General features: G+C 37.5%; 2 protein-coding genes across 4 annotated transcripts in view; one reads left to right on the top strand and one right to left on the bottom strand.

Moving 5' to 3' along the window:
• Paics (phosphoribosylaminoimidazole carboxylase and phosphoribosylaminoimidazolesuccinocarboxamide synthase) overlaps positions 1 to 16237 on the bottom strand; it is a 37717-nt gene extending 21480 nt beyond the window's left edge. The window contains exons 1-3 of one of the 2 annotated variants that reach the window (XM_076864374.2): positions 11794 to 11880; positions 9830 to 10255; positions 1646 to 1711 (exon numbers count right to left, since the gene is read on the bottom strand). In XM_076864374.2, the coding sequence (XP_076720489.2) occupies positions 1646 to 1711; positions 9830 to 10255; positions 11794 to 11875 (574 nt within the window). In that variant the 5' untranslated portion in view covers positions 11876 to 11880. Of the gene's footprint in view, positions 1 to 1645; positions 1712 to 9829; positions 10256 to 11793; positions 11881 to 15855 lie in introns of those variants that run through there. The other variant, XM_076864373.2, reaches the window with a different exon arrangement.
• Ppat (phosphoribosyl pyrophosphate amidotransferase) overlaps positions 1 to 24420 on the top strand; it is a 43082-nt gene that overhangs the window by 5753 nt on the left and 12909 nt on the right. For both annotated transcript variants that reach the window (XM_076864376.2, XM_076864377.1), the window contains exons 2-5: positions 17245 to 17311; positions 17658 to 17864; positions 23048 to 23160; positions 23266 to 23411. In XM_076864376.2, the coding sequence (XP_076720491.1) occupies positions 17245 to 17311; positions 17658 to 17864; positions 23048 to 23160; positions 23266 to 23411 (533 nt within the window). The remainder of the gene's footprint in view (positions 1 to 17244; positions 17312 to 17657; positions 17865 to 23047; positions 23161 to 23265; positions 23412 to 24420) is intronic.

The raw sequence follows: 24420 nt of genomic DNA, 5'->3' as shown, positions 1-24420 counted from the left end.
TACACCAGCCTTAACCTTATCACAAACACTTGAGTGATGCTTTGCTTTATGACATTATCATGCTTATAGCATAACCTCTAGGTGATAGGTGTGCTTAGCTTCATCACAGTCTTGTGGGATCACTCTGGTATATGTCATCCATCATTGATAAAACGTTATACAACACATGACTCTACTCAATATGTCTTTTGAGCTCCTACTGTGTACATACAAGGCACTACGGTAGACAACTGGGAACACTGTATTACACAGGCAGATGTGGTTCCTGCCCTCACAAGAGAGGCATTGCTTCAAGAGTACAGGTTTCTGTAGACTTCTCTTTCCCATGGTAAATCAATATATTTGTTGTGGTAGAGACTAAATGTGTCGATATATGTAATGTGCATGCCCTATGATTTGTACCCCACACCTGGGTATGTACTCAACAGAAAAGCATGAATTTTTTTTTTTTTTAATTCATAATGGCCCCAATTTGAAACAACTGGCATGTCCCAACAGTGGAATGGATTTTTAAAAAGTGGTCGGATGTACATTCCTACAATGGAATGTTCTAAAGCAATAAAAAAGAACTTTTATTACAAGTAAATTTATAGCTCTTATAAATAATGTTGGATGAAAGAAATTTGCCATTTAAAAGTTGATAATAAAAAATGAGTACATACGGTATGAATCCTGAGAAGTGTGTCATGAAGCTAAAAATGTGTTTGATTCTTCAGTTATTGTATTTGCTCAAATAAAAAATGAACCTACAAAACACTAAAACTCCATTATCCTAGAGATCCAGATCTGTTGTGTTGAGTGGTCAGAGAGAGACTAGAACGGAGGTTTTTTTCTGATCCTCAGGCTGTGTATTCTTGACACATTCAGCCATCTGTATCCATGACTTCTGCATCCATGGATTCAACTAGCTGAAGATTGGAAATATCTTTTAAAAATTGCATCTGTTCTGAACATATATCTCCTTTTTTTCTTGTCATTATTCCCAAAACAATATAGTGTAACAGTTGTTTACATACAATTTGCATTGTATTGGGCGTTATAAGATGTATGTGTAGTTTAGATGCAAATACTATCCTTTTTATATAAGGGACTTGAGCATCTGCATATTTGGTATCCATTTGTGGGGGCCCTGGGACAAGTCCCCCTGGAGATACCAAGGGCAAACCATACAGCAATTTTCTTTAATATGGTATACTACAGTTATACTGCCTTTTCTGATATCTGATGGATCAGTGTGGAATCAGTGCACATTCAGCTGATTTCAGAGTTTGGCTTATTTTCAGATGTACTAAAACATTATACCCATTATTACCTACCTTTGGGATAAATGAAAATTTAAAGCTTATTAATTTGTGGACACTTTTTTCTCCTTTAAAGAACCATATCTGACAATAGTCACTATAAAGAATAATTTAAAGACTCATGATTATTGTATAGTTATTTAACTCTGGGCAAGTTTCCATTTATTTTTAATCTTAATGACCTATAGAAAAAATCATTTCTCAGCATTCTGTGCTCTCACAGTTCATAAGCAATATATTTTGTCTAATTTATCAAGGTCAGGACTGAATATCTTTTGTTATCAGGAAAAAGCAACCAAAGTTTTTCACAATGTAGAAAAACTTGTCATTTCTCAGGCTCTTACCATCTTTGTGTGCTTTTCTCTTGATGCTCAAAGTTCCTTGGCTTTTGGTCTGACCTTCAAATAATTCTTAAAACAAATAAAAAAAAAAAACACAGGAAAAGAACCATTACATGATAACTTTTGATCTACGTTAGTTTTAAAGTATTCAAATATACCAAAGTAAGAACATTTATGCAATTGGACAAAAGAGTTGAAAAATTAGGAATATTTTGGTACAAGGCTTAGAAAAAATTTGAAACTCAAATCAGATATGTGTTTTCTAATAATTTTATGGTTATTTGAACATATGATAGTATTAAGATTTTATTTTTAGAGTTTTTTTTTTCCCTTGTTAAGTTAAAATGCAAATAGGAAAGTTTAAAGATTTTTTTGTTGTTGTTTTAAAGTTAATTCTTAGGTTACCATATTTTCATCTGGCAATTCCAAGAATTGGTCTTCTTAGAATGCAGTCAGCTTCTTCATTAAAAATCTCATTTGTCTTTGAGAGTTGCCATTTTTCTTTTGTAAAACTCTACATTTTCTCTTTTTGTTGCTGTACTGGGGATTGAACCCAGGAGCACCCTCACTGACCTACATCCCCAGGCTGCTGCCTCCCCCTACCCCTTTTACATCCCTTTTTATTTTATTTTGAGAAAGATCTTGTTAAGTTGCCCAGGTTGGCCTTGAACTTGCTAGCCTCCTGCCTTAGCCTCCCAAGTTACTGGGGTTATAGGCACGTGCCATTTCTCCTGGCACTGTACTCCTATTTAAAATTTGTATATTTGCCAGGACACTATTTTCAGTCTGTCTATTCCACACTGCATTAGTCTTCTGGCAATTTCCTCAAATATTTCTTTGTTTCTTGTGTTGCCTTCAAACATTTGTTTTTGTTTGTTTGTTTGCATACCATGAATGTTCTGACCCACTTTTAGACCAGTGTTTGCCAGCCTCTGTGTCACTCACTCTTAGGAACTATAAATGACTTTTAGCATATTTTAAGGAATGTGATTGATTTCATGTGAATCAACATGATTTGTCTTTATCCAGACTTATATATAATTCTTGTATTTGAGTATCATTCATTTGAAACACCTGGATTGCCATAAAATACCAAGAATTACAATAATAGTTTCAATGTAAGGGTCAGTTTTTTTTCATGTGTCCATATTTAAATAATCTGTTCTAAAACTCATAATATACAGACTGCTCCTGGTATCAGCTGCTTTCATTATTTTTTAAATGAACATTAGTTGCTCATTTCTTTTTTTTTTTTTTTTTTTTAATATTTATTTTTTAGTTATCGGCGAACACAACATCTTTGTTTGTATGTGGTGCTGAGGATCGAACCCGGGCCGCACACATGCCAGGCGAGCGCGCTACCGCTTGAGCCACATCCCCAGCCCCAGTTGCTCATTTCTTTTAGTAAGAAGTAGGATGGGCGAGTATGATGGTACATTAATCCCTACAGCTCAAGAAGCTGGGGCTGGGGATGTGGCTTAGTGGTGGAGTGCTCCTGAGTTCAGATCCCGGTATCAAAAAAAAAAAAAAAATTATAGCCTTGAGGCCAAGAGCGTTAGCTTTCTCTCTCTCTCTCTCTCTCTCTCTCTCTCTCTTTCTTATTTTTCTTAATTAGGTATATTATATTTCTATGGCTGTACACCATATGTGTAGTCACACATGTACCTAGAGTGATGATGTCCATCTCATTCCACCATCTTTTCTACCCCTAAGCATTTGTTCTCTTAAATCAAAGTTCAGATGTGGGAAATACCTCCTTCAAAAATCTTACAAATATTTTGTATTTTAAACTTCACAGAGCAGTCTGTTGTACTTGGGAGTACAGTAACACTTGCAGACCCAATTTGGTGACGTCTTTCATTGACGTTTTAATGCTTGATAAAGAATTTTTGTATCTGTTCTCATTTGATCCTCATTGTAGCTAAGAATATCCCTCATTGAAGTTCAGGTGAAGACTTAGTGGTTTTAGACATTTTTATGTTGACATTCCAGAAGAGTTTAACTAGGCCAATCAAGACAATTAGATAGGGCATAATATTTTAAAGGAACTGATGGTGCTTAGCCCAGTAAACATACTTCTGGTGTACTGGATGAATGAATGATAAGCAAAATGGTACGTCCATACAACGGAATAGCATTTAGCCTTAAAAGAAGGAAATTCTTATTTATATTACAACTTGGATTAATCTTAAAGACACTGTACTAAGTGAAATAAGCCAGATAAAAACATTAATTATATAATTCTACATATGAGGTACCTAGAATATGAAATATTAAAATAAAAAGGCCGAATGTGGTGGCACACGCCTGTAATACCAGTGGCACAGGAGGCTGAGGCAGGAGGATTCTGAGTTCAAAGGGAGTCTCAGCAACTTAGCAGGGCCCCAAGCAACTCAGTGAGACCCTGTTTTTTATACTTTCTGAAGTATAAAAAAGGGCTGTGGGTATGGTTTAATCCCTTGTACCAAAAAACAAACAAACAAAAAAAAAAATAGAAAGTAGAATAATTGTTTCCACAAGGTAGGGAAAGTGGGGAATGATAGTTTTTCTTTAATGGATACAGAAAATTCTGTTTGAGATGATGAAAAAGTTTGGTGATGAAGAATGGAGATATTTGCATGATGATGTGAATGTACTCAGTCTACTAAACTGTATACTTGTGGGTGGAAAACTGGTAGTTTTATGTGTATTTTACCACAGTGGAGAAAAAGCACTTGTACTACATAACAGTATCATAATAGCTAAAATGTGGAAAGAACCCAAAAGTCCATCCATTAATGAATGAAAAATATATAGGTCCATAAAGTAGAATATTATTATTTAGCCATGGAAAGGAATGAAATACTGATGCATGCTACTGCATGGATGAGACTTGGAAACAGTAAATTTAAAAAGCCAGACACAATAGGTCATTTGTTATATTTTGCATATGATGTAACCCCCAAAAGCTCCTGTTAATGCAGGAATATTCAGTGGTGAAGTGATTGGATTATGAGAGCTATAACCTGATCAGTTCATCCTAGTTTGAATGGACTAATTGGGTGGTAACTCTAGGCAGGTGGGTTATTGGGGGTGGAAGGGGTGCCCTGGAAGGGTTCATCTTCCCTGCAGGTACTTCTTTCTCTGCTTACTGGCCATCATGGTGTTCTTCTCACCTTGGGACTAGAGCAATGGAGTCAGCCCACCATGGACTAAACCTCTGAAACCATAAGCCAAAATAAACTACTCCTCTAAGTTGTTCTTGTTGGGTATTTTTGTCACAATGATGCAAAGCTGACTAACATCATTTATATGAATTTCCTGGACAAGGCAAATCCATAGAGACAGAAAGTAGATGAGTGGTTGCCAGGGGCTGTAGAGGAATGGTTGAGCACTTAAATGTCTTCTAGTGGATATGGGTTTCTTTTGGGGCTCATCAGAAATTAAGTAGTGGTGATCATGACTCTGAATACACTTAAAACAAAAATTATTACTTTAATAGGGTAGATTCGATTGTATGTAATTTACTCAAAAAAGCATAGTAGTAGGGGTTTGAGAATAGAATAGGGAGGTAAAATGAAGGAGGCCTAGTGTAGAGGCTGATGCAGTACATCTTTGAGAAGTTACAAAGGAACTTCAGAAACATGAATGGCAGTATACCGAGCCTCCACATCCTTCAAGTAGAATCAGGAGCTGTTACCAACCCGAAAACTCAAGCCAGTTTTTATTGGCACATTTGATTAAATAATTGGTTGCAGAGTGAACTCAGTCTTCAGGCCCTCACCCTTCCCCCCAGGGCAGGTTGACTCCAAGTTCCAACCCTCTAATCACACAGTCTATCTGTGGACTAGCCTCCATCCTGAAGCTGTTTGGGAGTCCAATAGAGTAACCATTAATGTAAAAGACTCTGTCACTGGAAAGTGCAAAGATTTTTGAAACTCTGCCAGGAACATGGGGACCAAGACTAGATGTATTCTTTATTATGCTAAAGGTTCTAAAAAGTTTATTAAAATTACACCCAGGCCTGTAATTCCAGCAACTTGGGAGGCTGAGGCAGGAGGATTGTGAGTTCAAAGCCAACCTCAGCAAAAGCAAGGTCCTAAGCAACTCAGTGAGATCCTATCTCTAAATAGAGTTGGGGATGTGGCTCAGTGGTCTAGTTCAATCCCCAGTACCAAAAAAAAAAAAAAAAAAAGTTAATTAAAATCATTAACAGGAAGATTTTTTAAAATTATGACTTTAATTAGTGAGTGCCTGTTTTTATTTATTTATTTTAATTTTTTAATCTTTTTTTTTAAAGAGAGAGAGAGAGAATTTTTTTTAATATTTATTTTTCAGTTATCTGTGGACACAACATCTTTGTTTGTATGTGGTGCTGAGGATTGAACCCGGGCCGCACGCATGCCAGGTGAGCGCACTACCACTTGAGCCACATCCCCAGCCCCTGAGTGCCTGTTTTTAAATTTAGCGCCTTACCTATATCTGAGCCATCTTTTTTTACATTTATAATTCTTGGGTTTTCTGAAATTTTATCCATCACTTCTGTAATTTCTCTATTGTATTAAAGTGAAGATTTCTTAGAAATATTGGTTTTCACAAGACTAAAGTACGTTAATTTATGTAAAAATTTTACTCTGAAGATTATCCAGATTGGGGGCTGGGATGTGGCTCAAGCGGTAGCGTTTTTGCCTGGCATGTGTGCGGCCCGGGTTCGATCCTCAGCACCACATACAAAGATGTTGTGTCCACCAAAAACTAAAAAAAAATAAATATTAAAAATTCTCTCTCAAAAAAAAAAAAAAGATTATCCAGATTGCAGAAAAAATACAAAAATGTTTAAATATTTTATGTTTTAAGAAAATTATTTCCAATTTTTGGCCTATTGAAATAAGTGAATTGGAGAACACGTGATTCCTGGCATACCTTGTGATCTAGTAAAAATAGGTACTTCAACGCCCCCTGCTGACCATCTTATTGATAACTATGGTGATAGTGGAAATTTTAATTTTGAAAATACGTTTCACCACAGCCAAAAGGAAAATAGGTAGTTTAGTATTATTCTCACATGAACAATATGATCTCTTGTGATTTTTAGGTTGAAGATCAGAGTAACTGCCTAATGATTAAAAAACACCTCAGTTTATATCCAAGGTGTTTTTTTTTTTATTTTTAATTTTCCACATATTTTTATTGGTGCATTATAGTTTTACATAATGTGGGATTTGTTGATACATACTCATACTTGCACACAATATAACAGTATAATTTGGCCAATATTAATCTCTAGTACTTCCTCCTTCCCTCCCTGCTTCCCACCCTTTGGTCCATTTCTTCTACTGATCTCCATTTGAGTTGTTTGGTTTTTTTGTTTGTTTGTTTGTTTTAAGTTGTCAATGGGCCTTTATTTTGTTTATTTACTTGCGGTGCTGAGAATTGAACCCAGTGCCTCGCACATGCTAGGCAAGCACTCTACCACTGAGCCACAACCCCAGCCCTCCCTTTGATTTTTTAGGAGATCTGAAGTATTTTTTTAATCTGTGTATAAAAGTTATGAGGTAAACACCAACCTTAGGAAACATTTTCATTAAGAATTTATGCTTTCCATTTATATATTTTGTAAATATGACTATTATGCAATAATACCTCACATAATGTTATAGCATCTTAGGTGTAGGAATATAGATATATATTCATATATATCCCATCATGGAGACACCACTCTCATCTAAACCTATCTCCCACAGACCTATCTCCAAATACTATCACATTGGGGAGATAGGACTTCAACATATGAATTAGGGCTGGGGGACATAATTCAGTTCATAGCAACACTGTATCATAGCATCTTAGTGTAATATTCTTTTACCTATATCAGGACTTTGTTTCAGATCTGAAACTGCCATGTCTTCTGGCTTGATACTGTCGGAGTCATCTTCAGTGATCTCTCCAGCTGTAGCTTTTAATGAACTGTTTTCCCTCTGAGAGGACACTAAATGTGATTGTTTGCTTTCTATAATTTAGTTTGTTTGGTTTTGGTACCTGGAATTAAACCCAGGAGCTCTTAACCACTGAGCCATATCCCCAGCCCTTTTTTATATTTTATTTAAAGACAGAGTCACGATAACTTGCTTAGGGCCTCACTAAGTTGCTGAGACTGGCTTTGAACTTGTAGACCTCCTGCCTCAGCTTCCAGAGCTGCTGGATGCTGGGATTACAGGCATGGCCACTGTGCCCAGCTCTATGATTTAGATTCCCCACCTTTACATCAATTTGGCTTAGGTCAGTGTAGGTACTGGGTGTAGACAACTAGGTCTTCTGACATGTAACTAATGTGGTTATCTTCACTTACATCCCCAGCAATGACTGTACAAACATAATGCCACTACTATTGCATACTTTATCTCTAGACCCCTTATATTTCAATTTTTATAGAGGCAGCTGTATAATTCTGTAGTGGCACCTCCTTTCTCCACAGAAAAATCTTAACTGGGTTTCTCCAGAGATCTTCACCATTTTAGGATTGTCAGCAAAAGAGTCTCTACAAAAGAGTCTCTACAAAAGAGTTCAATGTAGATAAACTTCCACTTTTCATGTTGACCTGTTTTACTTGGCCATTGGCCAGGAAGAAATCAGCACTCCAGGTGCTGGACACCCCCTTACTAGTTTTTCAGAAAACTGTATCCAGTATAGTAGTTTGTAGAAATGTATAAACAAGGCCTCTGGCCTTGAGCTGGGGCTTCACAGAGATGTCTGCATTTCTAAGATAAGAGAAGTTACAATTGGGCTCTGTGGTAACAGCTGGCAGGGGGAGGAAAGAAAGGGGAGGAGAAGCTCTTGCCTTCTTGGGTATTGTCTTTGAAGGGTTAACTTGCCCAGAACAATGAAAGAAAAAGATGCTTTTATGTGAACTTCTGAGCCCCTCCCCTTACGTGCTGGGTATAAAATTCTGAAACTACCTGAACTTGGGATTCAGGGGATTGATTACAGCGAAAGCTTTGCCCTCTGAACCTGGCTGCAGCCAAATAAAACTGTTTCCTGCTATCTTTGGTGCCTTGCCTTGTCTGTCCCCACAACAATTCTCTAACATACTATTTCCGTTCTTGTTCACCAGTGAACTATGACCACTCTTGTTCAATTAATTCTCTGTCATACCTCTCTCTCTTCCCTAGACACACATTCACACTCCTAGAATTAGGACTGCATCATTTAAGCCAGATCATAAATCTATAGAAACAAGATTAATAGAGGTGTTTTGGCTAGGGGAGGTGTTTTTAAGTATATTTATTTATTTTGTTTGGTACTGGGTTTTTTGTTTTGTTTTGTGTTTGGTATAGGAGCACTCTGTCACTGAGCTACATCCCCAGCCCTTTTTATTTTGAAACAGATCTCACTAAGTTGGTGCATCTGGCTTTAAACTTGTGATCCTTCTGTCTCAGCTTCCTGAGTACCTGGGGTTACAGACATCTACCACCATGCCTGGCTGTTAGTAAATCTCTTCAAGACCATCTCGTCCAGTCCTCCCATTTTAAGCTTACATCTAGAGATAGTTTCCTCAAGGTTCCACAGCAACTAAGTTAGAACTTGGATTTCCTGTTTCCTGGTCTGGAACTCATTCAGTTTATTTCATGCTATCCTGGCTTTGTGAAAATATTTTGTATTTCTATCTTTTGTGTTAAATTTATTTTAAAGAACTTTATGATGTGTCCAGAAGAACTTACCCTTTTTGGAGGGCTATGGGAGATTGAACTCAGGGGCTCTCAGCCACTGATCCATGTCCTTGGCCCTATTTTGTATTTTTTATTGAGAAGGGTCTCATTGAGTTGCTTAGTGCCTCACCAAGGCTGAGGCTGGCTTTGAACTTGTGATCCTCCCAACTCAGCCTTTCATGCTGCTGGGATTATAGGTGGGTGCCACCAAGCCCGGCTAGAATTTACACTTTTGCAAGACATTTTTAAAGATTTTGTGTTTTTCTAAGTTTCTTAGTGTTCTTTCATACCTGGGATTACAGGCATGTACCACTGTGCCTGGCTGTTATATTTTTACCACAATTGGTATGAAAACTTGCTTTAACTTGATTAAATTAAATTGGTATGAAAAACTTGCTTTATTAAGATTAAATGTATGGTTCAGTGCTAGAGCAGTTGCCTAGCATGCACAAGGCCCTGAGTTCATCCCCAGTATTGGGGGGAAAAAAGGGAAAAATCCTACCTATCTGGTCTTTTTCCATTTTTACATCAGTACTTTCTGTGGCTTGTTCTCCATCTTGAAGTTCTTGTGATTTTTCTGTCTTGTGTCCCAGAATAGCATCCAACTCGGTAAAGAATTTCATATTCCTAGTCATGCCTAGGTCCTGAGCTGTTCTTACAATCTTGTATTCGTGTTTCAGGTTTTTGTACTTTGTTCGGCACTGCTTCCAGTCTCTCTCTATTCCAGATTTCTGAAGCTTGGCAGCAATTAGTTCGAATATCCTTTTGTTTCTCACTGTTCCCTCTAGTTGTTGTTGGATGCTTTTATCTGACCAGATGCCTATTAAAGCCCTGACTTCTGGCATAGTCCAGTGTTTTCCTCCTTCATTTGCAACAGTTGGGATAAAAGGTGAATTATTAGGAGGCTCCATTATTGATGTAGAGATACCTGCATCAGATGTGAAGAAATAAGAATCATGGATTACATACATCAGACAAGGTAAATAATTGGACACAACGTTGTGGAAGATATCTTCTCCATAGGAGACAGAATAACAAATTATAGGTTAACTTTTGCTTAAACTAATGGGTAAATGGAAGTACAGAACTTGAATCTGTTCATTATCATGACAAAGACTGGCTTAAACAAGGGTAGATCTTCAGTCACATTTTGATCATTGTTCTTCTATAAAGGTTCTTTCCCACTTGTTCACATATGGGCTATTTATCAGTATATAGCTAAAGTTGAACACATTATATTTATTAAGAAAGCAATATGATTACATAAGAAAAGGACTTTAACTTTTGTTTTGCTATAGAGCAGGTGTGAATAATTCCTTTTCTTGGGGGGGGTTAAAAACTGCTACTCAAGTGCCTCCCTCATCTTTCTTCTCAAGATTGGGATTTTCATGTGCATTGCCTGGGAAGAACCACACACAGTCAGTATTTACTCCTTTGGAAATTAGAGGAAGATCAAATGACATTTTAAGTGAAATGCTACCTTCTTTTATTGGTAGAAATTCTTTAATATCCCATGGTGCTTTCACATTAGGTCCCTAAGTTAGTTTTGCAATTCGCTTTATATAAATGATCAATTAATGTTATACTTGGCATCATATTGGTATTTTAACAACCATATTGTTTTTCTCAGATTTTGTGTTCAGGTTTAAATAAGTTGTAAATTATTAGAAAATACCATATAGCTGGGCATGGTGGTGTACATCTGTAATCACAGTGGCTTAGGAGCCTGGGGATTGCAAGTTCAAGTGTAGCCTCGGCAACTTAGTGAGGCCCTAAGCAATTTAGTGAGACCCTGTTTCAAAATAAAATATAAAAAATGAGCTGGGCATGTGGCTCAGTGGTTAAGTGCCCCTGAGTTAAATCCTCAGTGCCAAAAGAGAAAAAATAAAAATAAAAACAAAAACCGTATAGAATTTACTTGCAATAGATAGTAGTTTTTATTTTGTGGTATATTTAATATCACTATTTTGAATGCTTTTCAGTAATTTTTTTCTTTATTTGAATTAGAAATAAGGTGTTATTATTTGGGTTAGAAATGAGTTTTTTGCTTCTACCTTCAATAATACATTGGAAGCAAAGAGTGGATTGACATTGGATTTAATTAAGAATCCCTGATCTCGTGGACTTAATATTACTTATTTTCAGATGTGAAATTCTGTTTGTCTTTTACCCCCAGAATACCAAATGTCAAAGCAATTATGTTCATTACTATAAATTTAGCCATTGCAGTTCTTATAAAATTAAAGAATAAAAGTTAGAAATTAGTAAGTATTTCTATAAAACTTTTTGTTAAGGAAATCATTTTCTTTCAAAATGACTTTTCAGCCTAAGCTTGTACAGGAGAAAAAACAAATTACTCAGAAGTGTTTCTGTCAGGAAATACTGTCCATGTTCTCAGATTAGAAGCAGTCTTTCCAATTTGAAATTAGATCAGTTTCATAACGTTTTTGGCCCTTCATACTATACCTGGTTCCATTGGTCTGACATGAGAAACCAAAAGCAAAGGATTTCCTGAGATGTCTTCTTTATCTTCTAATGGAACTGACATTTTGCCTGGAAGGAGAACAGAATTCCTTTTAGAAATAAGTACTAAGGGAAAAAAGTTGAATTAACATAACTGGTAAAGCTAGTTGCTAAAGCTGAATTTATCCATGAAAATGGATTTGTGATGGACATATTTTGTAATAAAATGGTATAATATGGCTCAATAAAATGGCATAATATGGCTTAAATAATTTTTTTCTATCCCATTTACTTGGTTTATTTTGAACTATTAAAATTGCTTGATTTTGTAAATTTCCAAGGAGGATTGTGATTAATTTTCATTTGGGTTAAATTAACCCCAGCTGTTTGGGAGGCTGAGGCAGGAGGATTGAAAGACTGAGGCCAGCCTAGGAAACTTAAAGAGAGACCTGTCTCAAAATAAAAAATAATGACTGGGGATAATGCTCAGTGGTTGAGGGCCTCTGGATTCAATCCCCAGTGCTACATCAATAAATAAACAAACAACTAAATAAGATGTGTTTTATTTATATTTGTTTCTTAGGTACTTTAACACAGTAGGGATTTTTATAAATGCTACTGGTAATGTACAAGAGGAATATACAATGAGAAATATAATCAGAAAATGTTTTACTGGCCCATAGGGCCAAACAGCTTAAGAATTTTTGTGTATTATATAATTAATTGACATACTAAACATTTCAGAAATTTATCAGAATTACTTAAATGTGGTAAGAGATGTATCATTTAAAAGAACCATGCCAGACCTTTTTTTTTTTTTTTTTTTTTAATATTTTCTTAGTTGTCAATGGACCTTTATTTATTTATATGTGGTGCTGAGAATCAAACCCACTGCTTCACACATGCCAGGCAAGCACTCTACCACTGAGCCACCACCCCAGCACCCCCATGCCAGACTTAAAAGAATGAAATCCTTCCTTGAGCTCCTTGTTTTAAGGTTTGGCTGTTTCTGTGCTTGCTTTCATAGAGGAGACAAAGGCTACTTCCTAAAGTAATCAGGTAAGGAGGATAATTTGTGTTTGTGGTTCTGGGAATCGAACCCAGGTCCTCACACATGCCAGGCAAGTGCTCTGTCACTCATCTACAACCCCAGCCTCAGCAGGGTGATTTTTTTTTAATTAATTGATTTAATCTAATTTGTTATATATGACAGCAGAATGCATTTTAATTCATATTACACATAGGAAGATGCTTTTGAAAGGAACCCAACAATGACAATGAAGTTGCCAGCTAATCAGAAGGGGTTGAGTATATTTTGATTGCTCTTTGTAATTTTTTAAATTAAAGATTTATTCATCTTATAAATCATCATTCCCAAATGCTTTTCTAATTCTGTTTGCCAGGTAATAGAAATAGTATTGTATTTTATTTAGGTGTGATTTGATTGACATAAACATCCACTTAAAATCATGATTCATGGGGCTGGGGTTGTGGCTCAGCGGTAGAGCGCTTGCCTTGCTTGTGCGGGGTGCCAGTTCAATCCTCAGCACCACGTAAAAATAAAAATAAAGGTATTATGTCCATCTATAACTAAAAAACAAAATAGTTTTAAAAAATTATGATTCACCATTATATTTAGAGACATTGTCATTGAAAAAAATGTGTTTATCATATTTAAAAGTCTGTTGATTCCCATGTTAAAATAGGGAAACAATTAAATATGGAAAGTTAAATAAATATAGAAGTACAAAGCACCACTGTTATCAAATAACACAATCGTTTTTATGACTTTCAAAGTAAAAATTGCCAATTTTAAGTCAAATTTTACAGTTAATTGAGGATAAAGGAATTAATAAAGAGTGTCTTAGATTTAGTTGAAAATAGAAAATAAGAATCTGGGGTTACATAAGAATTTTTTTGGGAAACATGGGGAAGATATTGGTATACTCAGGTCATTTATCCTGAGCTAATGACAGTAAGCAGAGAATGTGGTTTTCTGTTCTGTTCTCTGGTTTAGGGTCTGGTTTTCTATCCATAGAATAGAACCTGGGGCTAGCCTACAGGTAGGCTTCCCAAAGTCTTCAGGAATTTTTTTTCTTAAGTTGGTCATTTATAGTGTGAATCCTGAAATGATACTCAGAGGCCCTGTGCCTGGAAATTTCAAACTGAAACCTTAAGTCATTGCTTCTGATGCGTTTGTATAAAGAGGAGACAGAGGTGAATCTGGGTCACTGAAGGAATGTGGTTTGGCAGCAGTGGACCTAAGGTATTATCAGGGTGATTTAGTTACCAGAAGACATGAGGACTTTCTAAGAACCTAGTTGTATGAACAAGGAATTTTCAAGTGAACAAATGTATAGAAAAATGGTTATAACAATACTCTGTGTGATATGCTAAAGTTATAGATAATGAGAGTGGATGAGAGAAAATTTTTATAGAATGTGTCAGTAGACTTTTTATGAATAATTGTTGGCCAAAAGTCAAGGGTATCTCAGACATTTCTATGGAAGTCTAAAGTGGAAGCAATTTGTAGGAGGATCAATTTTCAATGAGTGTAGAAGAGTTTGATTTTAGAATTCGGGGTTTAAGGTACTTTATACAGACATGATTAGGTTGTATAATATAGGCCCACTGCTTATGAATGGGACTAAGAAATTTGAAGCCAGAAGGGTACCTGAAAGGGCTAGAAGATAATCGATTTAAGAAGCAAAGGTATTAGCACCTACATCTTCATTAAACCAACACATCTGGTGGGAGATTTTGAGAAGTTAAGTGATTAAAGAGTACTGAATGATTAAAAGAAAAATATATTATAACTGCTGCTTATAATGACTACAGAGCATTCTCAACATTTGGCATAATGTTAGAGATGCAAAGGGTTTTTGTAAGTGGGATAGATTTTTTCTTAGTCAAATGATTACTGTGCTATAAACATGAAATTCAGCCAACCCAAGTTAACTCAGCTATAATGGTTGTCCTCAACGCCCTTTGCATTTGGAACCTTTAGTGTACTGCTTGCCATTTTCTCTAGGGTGTTACATTTATTCTTGGTTCCTCCTTTTGGAGGTTTAATAGCATTCATTGTATGTGAATATCTGTGTTCTTTGTACATGGGTCACACGACAGTGAGGGTTACAGATACTTGAACAACTCTGCTCTTTAAAAAAAAATAGTAATATTTAATAATATTTAGCCATGGGGAAAAAATATCTCATTACTATCACTCTGCCTGCCTAGTGACGCTTGTGGCTTCCAGAGACAATGAGCAAATCATAACTCGTGCTGGGCTTAACAACACAGCAGGTCAAGGACCTTGTTTAATATCTTCAAAATCTTCAGTCATGCCTATATGCCTAAAATCCCACTGAGGCAGGAAGATCACAAATTCAAGGCCAGCCTCAGCAATTTAGCAAGACCTTTTCTCAAAAAAAAAAAAAAAAAGGCTGGGGGTGTGGTTCAGTGGTAAAGTGCCCCTGGGCTCAATTCCTAGAACCCCAGTAAATATATACATACAGAAATAAATGAATCAAAATCTTCACTTATTTATTAAATCTATATTTATCTTTGTTGTAAAATGAAGCCCTGCCAGACAAGTTATAAAAAGTGTTTATCAACTCTTTATTTTAATGCTTTTATTTATTAATTTAAGAAAATGGAAACATTAAAATAGAGGAGAAAGTTCTGTCTTGTGGAACAGCAAGTTGAACAGTATTTTTGGTATTCTCTTTTTTGCCACTTTTATCAAAATCAAACCTAAAATATTTTTAGAATCCAATCCATATTTCAGAAACACATCATACACACATTTGGCACTAGCAGTTAAGGCCATTTCAGTGTGTTTTTTCTGTATTTTAACAGTTGTCAAAGTGGTATTTAACTTCTTTTTTTAAAAAAAATTCTTACCATGTGTAAAATAGTGTAAGTTGCGATTTTTTTTCAACCTTGATATTTTAGCTATATTTTCATTTGGACTCAGAAGTATCCTGTATTTAAAGTTTGTGAAACTGTAATATGAAGAGAAACAAAAAAAAAGTAGGTTTTTTGTTTTTTGATTTTTCTTTTTACCTTCAGTGGTCTCTGGGACTGTGCTTGGGCTCAGCGTTGCCAGGTGCCTGCTGTTAGCATCCTCCTCTGTTAATTGTGTGGCAGGTTCATTCTGCAGGATTACATCCAAGTCATGGAAGAACTTCATAGTTTTAGAGCTGTCTCCAGAGTTGTGGGCATACTTCACAGTTCTATATTCATATTTGAGATTCTTATACTTTGCCCGGCATTGTTTCCAGTCTCTGTGTACTCCTAGTGATTGCAGCCTTTTAGAAATGTAAATAAATATTCCTTTATTTCTCAGTGTGCCATAAAGTTGTTTTCGTATGTTTTTTTCTGCCCATACACTTAGCAAAGCTTTAACCTTCTCGTCAGTCCAGTGCTTCCCAGCTCCACTCTCCATGTTGAAAGTGACCTGGAAATGATTCACTACTTGTAGCCACCAGTTTTGTTTCCTAGGAAACCAGATGGCTGGTTGTCAGTTGTTAGAGCTTGAAAGCATCTAGTTTAACTGGTTCAAGCTGCCTGGAGGAGTAACTTAAGGAACTGCCAAATACGCAGGGCAAGCTTTGTGATTAAAGAAACCTGAACCTAAATGATTGCTAACCTTTTTTTCATTCAGCTTTAAGGAAAAATTACCCTTGAGACACAAGGGAAAGAGACTATTTTTGTGTGTATTTCTTATGATTTGCTGTTCTGCCAAATGATTGTGGATTTTTAAAAATTGGAAATGGTTGGCAGAGCTGTTTTTCAGAGCTAATAATGTTAATGTAAAGTGATATAAATAGAAAGTGATATTTGGGCTTGGGAATGTAGCTCAGTACTGAAGAGCTTGCCCAACATTTGTTAGGCCCCAAGTTAAATCAATCACCAGCACTGTAAAGACTAAACAAAAAAGCCTGATATTTGTTGGAGAAAAGTTGGAAAATGCAGAAAAGCAAATGGAAATTGTTTTGCTTATATCTAAATACTCACCCTGTTAACCTTACTCAGAGACCAATATTACTAGAGGTTGGAGGCCCAAGTTCTGGAGTTGGATTGTCTGTTATGATCCTGGCAGCACCATCTGCTCACTGTGTGACATTGGACAAGTTATTTTTCCATTTCTTTGGTGTGCTTATCTGTGAGTTGGGAATGGCAATCGCAGTCTTGCTTCACAGGATTGTTGTGAAAGCTACATTATTTCCCTTTATGTAAAAGTGTTTAGGGTTCCAGAAACTGGAACATCTTGTTGGAGTTGTCTGCTGCTGTTACCAGTCATCAGCATCATGTGTGGAAGCAGCGTGAGTCTTCGTAGCATTGAATGTGTCAGACTCAGATATGGATGCTTGTTGACAAAGTGCGGTAATGAGGCTCTTCAGAAGCTCTTCAACTGAGGACTAAATAGTTGATGCCTTTTTGTTTTCACAGGGGCCAGGAGAGTGCTGGTATCGTAACCAGTGATGGGAGTTCTGTGCCAACATTCAAAACGCATAAGGTAAACTTGAACATTGAAAAACGATGATGGTCAAGATAACAATTGCCAGATGATCATTAGTATATGAGGGTAGAAAAGAATGAATAAACAATTTGCAGAAGATAGTACCTTTTCAATCATTTTCAATTTTATATCCTAACATCTGTCAAATTAGAATCTTTCTTCCTTCCTTCATTTCCTACATGCCTACCTTCCTTCCTGCCTCTTTCCATCTTCTCATCCTGATTAGAATTATGGAGCATAGAGACAGTAGGTGAACTGGGATTGCCTGAGCATCGAGGCTTATTTGCTAGCAGTACTAGTCTGTGTTTTTTTCTAAGACATGCTTTTTCTTTGACTTCTCAAGGGAATGGGTCTTGTAAATCATGTTTTTACTGAAGACAATTTGAAGAAATTGTATGTTTCAAATCTTGGCATTGGACACACGAGGTATGCCACTACAGGAAACTGTGAATTAGAAAATTGTCAACCCTTTGTTGTTGAAACACTTCACGGGAAAATAGCTGTGGCACATAATGGCGAATTGGTGAATGCTGCTCGGTTAAGGAAAAAGGTAAGTTTTCATTATTGCAGTTAGTTAAAAGAAGTAGAGGATCTTGTCAAGGGACATTTCTTTTCTTTTCTTTCTTTCTTTCTTTTTTTTTTTTTTTTTGAACCAAGGGGCAGTTTACCACTGAGTTACATCCCTTGCATTTTTTTTAAGAGACACAGTCTCACTAAGAAACTTAGAGCCTTAGGCTTAGGAGTTGCTGGGATTGCAGAAATGGCATTTCTTAATTGTTGCTACCTGATGCCTAACTGCCACCAGCAATCGCATAAGAATTACCTGGAGTATTTGTTATAATTCCAGATTCTAAGATACCCCCACCCCCAGGCCCCCATAGTTGAGGGCATTTGAATATACTCCCAAGGTGGTTTGCAATAGTGTTGCTTTAGTGTTGAGATTTGGGAAGTTGATTTATGGTTTCTGTTTTAAGCATAGAAAAATTAGGGTTTATAGATCCTTTTTATCCTTTGGAAATTAGTTCCTGTGTTCAAAGTTTATGTGACTTTCAGACTCATCACAGCATACGCTGTGCCCAAATATAAGGGTTTCTCACACCAACCAGTTCTCTAGAGGACATCAACTGAGTATCCTATAATTCAGTTCAACATTGCAACCTGGAGTCGGGGTCTGATCCCAGTGATTAAGAGTTTAGTCCCACAAGTCTACTACTTTCCGCTTCAGATGTCAGTCACAAGTCTGAGTCTCTGATACTTTTAACCAACTGGCTATTGGGTGTTTCACGTCCCCTCCTTGATTTCCATCATTTGATAGAGCAGTTCACAGAACTCAGGAAAGTATTTTTTTCCTTTTTTAAATATATATATATATATATATCCTTATTTTTTAGTTGTAGATGGACAATACCTTTATTTATTTATCTTTATGTGGTGCTGAGGCTCGAACCCAGTGCCTCACACATGCTAGGCAAGTACTCTACCACTGAGACAGAGTCCCAGCCCAGGAAAGTACTTTTCTTATGCTTACCAGTTGATCATAAAGCATACTAGAATGAATACAGCAGAACAGTCAAGATGAAGAGATGGGTAGGGGGGCTGAGGATATGGTTCAGTTGGTAGAGTGCTTGCCTTGCATGCACAAGGGCTGGGGTTCGATCCCTAGCACCACCAAACAAACAAAGAAAAAAGAAGAAGACATGGGTAGGACAAAGTATGTGGGAAGAGGCATAGAGCTTTGATGCCCTTTGGGTACCACTCCAGGCTCTCCTTAGTTATCTGAAAACTATCCCAATTTGTTCTATTTGGGTTTTTATAGAGATCTCATTAAGTTGGCATAATTGCTTGAAATAGCAGCCTTGAATTATCAGCTCAAACTTCAGCCCCCTTCCCTCCTGGAAGGTCTGGTATAAGGTTGAAAGTTACCTCTAATCACCTGGTTGGTTCTCTGGCTACCAGTCATTTCATTATCCTACTAAATACGCTTACATTGGTCGTTGCAAGGAGTGTAGGAGCTGTGTGTGAGGAAAATCCAGGTCAAAAATCAACCTATGGCTGGGTGCAGTTGCACACACCTGTAATCCCAGCAGCTCTGGAGTCTGAGACAGGAGGATCACGAGTTCAAAGCCAGCCTCATCAATGGCAAGGCACTAAGCAACTTAGTGAGACCCTGTCTCTAAATAAAATACAAAATAGGGCTGGGGGTGTGGCTCAGTGATCTGAGTTTAGTCCCCAGCACACATACCCCACAATCACTCCAAAATCACCAACCTACAGTTGACTTTCCAGCACTACATATGCACCAAATGCAGATAAAATGTATCTGGGGGCAGGGGCAGGAAATTGCGTGTACAGAACATGTACAGACATTTTTCTTGTCATTATTCCCTAAACAATAACGTAATAACTATTTGCATTGTGTTAGAAATATCTAGACATGATCTAAAATATATGGTAGAGTGTATTAAGTTATATACAAATTCTACATTATTATTTTATATTTTATAAGGGACTTATGCATTGCAGATTTTGGTTCGGCAGCACTCCTAGAACTACTTTCCCATAGGTGCAGGACAGTGGTATATATTTATCAAAGCATAAGAAGAAAGTAGACCTGGGTTGATGGTACTGGCCCATAATCCCAGCAACTAGGAGGCTGAGACAGGAGAATTGCAAATTGAAAGCCACCCTCAGCAATTTAGAGAGACCCTGTCTCAAAATATAAAAAGGGTTAGGAGTGTGGGTCAGTTCCACTGGTTCAATTAAGTACTCCTGGGTTCAATTCCTGGAACCAAAAAAAAAAAAAATACAAGAGTAGAGTATAGGTTCAGGTTCAGTATCCTTTCTTTGAAATGAACCAGAAGTGGTTCAGATTTCAGATGTTTTGGGATTCTAAAATCTTTGGATTGGAACCAAGTCTAAACATAATATTAATTTATGTTTCATATACAAATTATGCACATAGGCTAAATATAATTTTGTATGATTGCCGCAGACTGGCTGGGCACAATTCAGGAGCCACTTGTCAAAAGAAACTAACTTTATTTTTAGAACTGCACACGCCAAACAAAACAGCTCCTCAGGAAAAAACCCTCAGAGCCCAACTGCCACCACCGGCTTCCCACAAGCCACACACCCCAACCCAGCCTCTTCCTCCCACAATCCTCCTGCTCTTGAGGCCGATTGGCTGGGTCGCATGGGCGGAGCCAAAAAAGTCCCCCAATGAGCAGCTGAAAGGGCAGGGAAACAGCCCAATGAGCATCACCGCAGAGGAGCCATTCAGCTAGATGTTGCTAGATGTTGCTGGGGCTGCTGAGCCAATCATCAGCTGGTAGTCTGAAAGGGCAGGGAAAAAGGGCAGGGAAACAGCTCAATGAGCATCACCGCAGAGGAGCCAATCAGCTAGATGTTGCTAGATGTTGCTGGGGCTGCTGAGCCAATCATCAGCTGGTAGTCTGAAAGGGCAGGGAAACAGCTCAATGAGCATCTCCAATGAGCATCACCGCAGAGGAGCCAATCAGCTAGATGTTGCTGGGGCTGCTGTGAGCCAATCATCAGCCTGCAGTCTGGAAGTTTGCTGGCAGCTGGAAGTTTGCTGGGGCCCCTTCGGCTGTGGCTCTCAACATATGATGTTTTAAATGATCTTATGCAGAAACAAACTTTCATGTGCAATTTCCACTTGTGGCATGTTGGTGCTCAAAAAGTTTCAGATTTTGAAGCATTTCAAGTTTTGGATTAGGGATGTTCAATTTGTATATCTGAGGCATAAAAAAGCATATGAAGAAAATGGAGTCTAAACTTGAGGATGACAAATATAAGAGAAATGAATTGTAACCATACTGGAAACTAAAATAGAATCTGGGAGTAAGGACAAAGGATGTTTACTCCTACCCTTTATTTACAGCTTATCATTTGGAAGTTTTTGTGTTAACAGTGTCTAGTTTACGCCTTTGACTTCATCCATCATTTCATCCTTTTTTTTTTTTTTTTTTTTTGGTGGTTGGGAGGGAATAACCAGGGATTGAACTCAGGGGCACTCAACCACTGAGCCACATCCCCAGCCCTATTTTGTATTTTATTTGGAGATAGGGTCTCACTGAGTTGCTTAGGCCTTGCTTTTTCTGATGGTGGCTTTGAATTTGCCATCCTCCTGTCTCAGCCTCCTGAGCAGGGATTGCAGGCCTGCGCCACCACACCCGGCTTCATCATTCTTTTTAAAATTATTATCATGCGGTGTCTTCATGTACCTGTTAGTTTCTTTTTTATTCACTTATTCCATTCATCATTGCTTAGTTTCTTCACTTCACTAGATTCTGATCATCTTGATTAGTACCCGAGGACCAGGTGGTAGTTAGTAGGGCATGTTTAGACAAGTGCATACTCCATTATTCTTTCAGTCTCTTAGAGGTGTCATCTCACATAAAGTAAGCAGTTTCAAAAGTTGAATGATGATGAACTGGTGGACTGTAGTATCTGGAACCCAAGCTTTTATACCACTCGTTCTCCTGTTTCCCACTCTACCATCAGGGCTTCCCAGAGCTTTGCTGTGCCCTCTTTACAGGCTCTGGCATTATAATCTATGTAAGATACGTTTTGCTTGGGAGTGGTGGTACATACCTGTGATCCTAGCAGCTTGGAAAGGTGAGACAGGAGGAGGATTGCAAGTTCAAGACCAGCCTCAGGGGCTGGGGATGTGGCTTAAGCGGTAGCGCGCTCACCTGGCATGCGTGCAGCCCGGGTTCGATCCTCAGCACCACATACAAACAAAGATGTTGTGCCTGCCGATAACTAAATAAAATAAATTAAAAAACTATATATTTTAAAAAAAAGACCAGCCTCAGTAACTTAGTGAGAACTTGAGCAACTTAGTGAAACACTATCTCAAAATAAAAAACAAAAAGAGCTGGGGATGTAGCTCACTGGGTTAAGACTCCAGTTTAAAAAAAAAAAAAAAGGAGGGGCTGGGGATGTGGCTTAAGCGGTAATGTGCTCGCCTGGCATGCACGGGGCACTGGATTCGATCCTCAGCATCACATAAAAATAAAGATGTTGTGTTCACTGAAAACTGAAAAATATTAAAAAACTCTCTCTCTTAAAAAAAAAAAAGGATATATTTCTGGTCCTAAACGAAAAAAATATATATAACTCATTTTAAAAATTCAGACAACCCCAAAAGTATGCAGTAAATTGCTAAAAGGTCACCACTTAGAGATTAGTATCCATTTCAATTCACTTTCTTCAAACTTGTTCAGAATTTCAACTGGTATTTATACATTTAATTGTTTAATACAGTTGATTCCTTTCTTCTATCAGTAATTATTGAGGATGGGTAACCACCATCACTACCACTAACAGACGCAGTTTGAGAGTCACCACTGTAGTGTGCCTTTCTTAAGGGAATGTGTCTTACTCATCAGGAGTGTTGTGGGTAGAAAAAGACTCAAAATCCAAACTCTTCCTTCCCTCACCCCCCCATTGCAGGTCTATATGCCCTCAAACTTTTCTTGGTGTCTCCTAAAGGACTGTTTTTTTTTTTTTTCTCCTCAAACATTTGGAGACTTCCCATTGCCTTCCACAGTAGTCCTCTGTTTTCAGTATAAACATACAATTAGCGGGGTGCAGGGTTTTCATAACTAGGTGTCAGCAGAATGCCCAATTATTTCCATTATGGTGGACTGTTGGGTGAGGACTAGAGGGGAGCTTTCTCTGCTAATGACAGATTTCTCTTCTGTATAGCTTCTGCGTCATGGTGTTGGTCTGTCCACCAGCTCTGATAGTGAAATGATAACCCAGTTACTGGCATATACCCCTCCTCAGGAACAAGATGACACCCCAGACTGGGTAGCAAGGTAACTGTAAATTTGGATTATTCTTGCAGCTTTAGTGATGCAAGCATTGCTTTCAGTGTTTATAACTGAAGTGATTCGTTTAGTCATTTAATTAATCCATTTCAGGATTAAAAACTTAATGAAGGAAGCACCCACAGCATACTCCCTGCTTATAATGCACAGAGATGTTATTTACGCAGTTCGGGATCCTTACGGAAATCGTCCTCTATGCATTGGTCGACTTATTCCAGTTTCTGATATAAATGACAAAGGTAAGGGACTTCAGAAAGAATTAAGTTCATAGCACTTTCCAAAGTCATTGCGCTACTGCTAGCGAGCCCTGAAATCTTTAGGTATAGGAAGCTTATGAGTGAGAGGGATTTAGTTAAACAGAAAAATGGCTTTGTTAGTCTTTTGTTTGTTTGTTTGGTTTTGATGCTGGGATTGATCCCAGGGTGCTTAACCACTGAGGCATATCCTCAGCCCTGTTTATTTTTTTATTTTTGAGAAAGGTCTTGCAAAATTGCTTGGGGCCTCACTAAGTTACTGATGCTGCCGTGATCCTCTTGCCTCAGCCTCCTGAGTAACTGGGATTATAGCATGCTCCACAGTGTCCAGCTCGGTGTTGTGTGTTTTTAAAGTACTTTTCTTTGTCTACATCCGAGAATGAGTCACTTTTTTTTTTTTAAGAGCTTAATGGTTATACATAGTAGTTGGGTTTATCCCAACAAACTGTACTTGCATGGAAATCAATTTCAGTTCATGAACCCTCCCTTTCCCTCCCATCTTCCACCATTCCCCATATTTTTCCTCTATTAGACTTTCTTTTTTTAAAAAAAAATATTTTTTAGTTTTAGGTGGACACAATATCTCTATTGTATTTTTATGTGGTGCTGAGAATCGAACCCAGTGCCTCACGCATGCTAGGTGAGCTCACTACCACTTGAGCCACATCCCCAGCCCTAGACATCCTTTTGCTTGTCTTTTTTTTTTTTAAAGGATTCTTTAAAAAACAAAAAACTACCACTAGTCACAACCCCAGACCTGCTTGTCTGTTATTCTGTATTTCATTGGTTCTTTATGTAATCTTATCTCTTCATCCTCCTTTCCTTTATTTTACTCTTAACTTCCACACGAGAGAAAATATTCAACCATTGAGTTTCTTAGTTTGGCTAATTTCACTTAGCATGATATTCTCCATTTCCATCCATTTACCATCAAATGCCATAATTTAAGAAAATGGGTTACTTTTAATGTATTAACAGACATTCTTATTTTTTT

The sequence above is a fragment of the Callospermophilus lateralis genome, chromosome 8 (genome assembly GCF_048772815.1).
Source record: "Callospermophilus lateralis isolate mCalLat2 chromosome 8, mCalLat2.hap1, whole genome shotgun sequence".
NCBI classification, from domain to species: Eukaryota; Metazoa; Chordata; class Mammalia; order Rodentia; family Sciuridae; genus Callospermophilus; species Callospermophilus lateralis.
The sequence above is the reverse complement of the archived record's forward strand: the minus strand, read 5'-3'. Positions and strand labels throughout refer to the sequence as shown.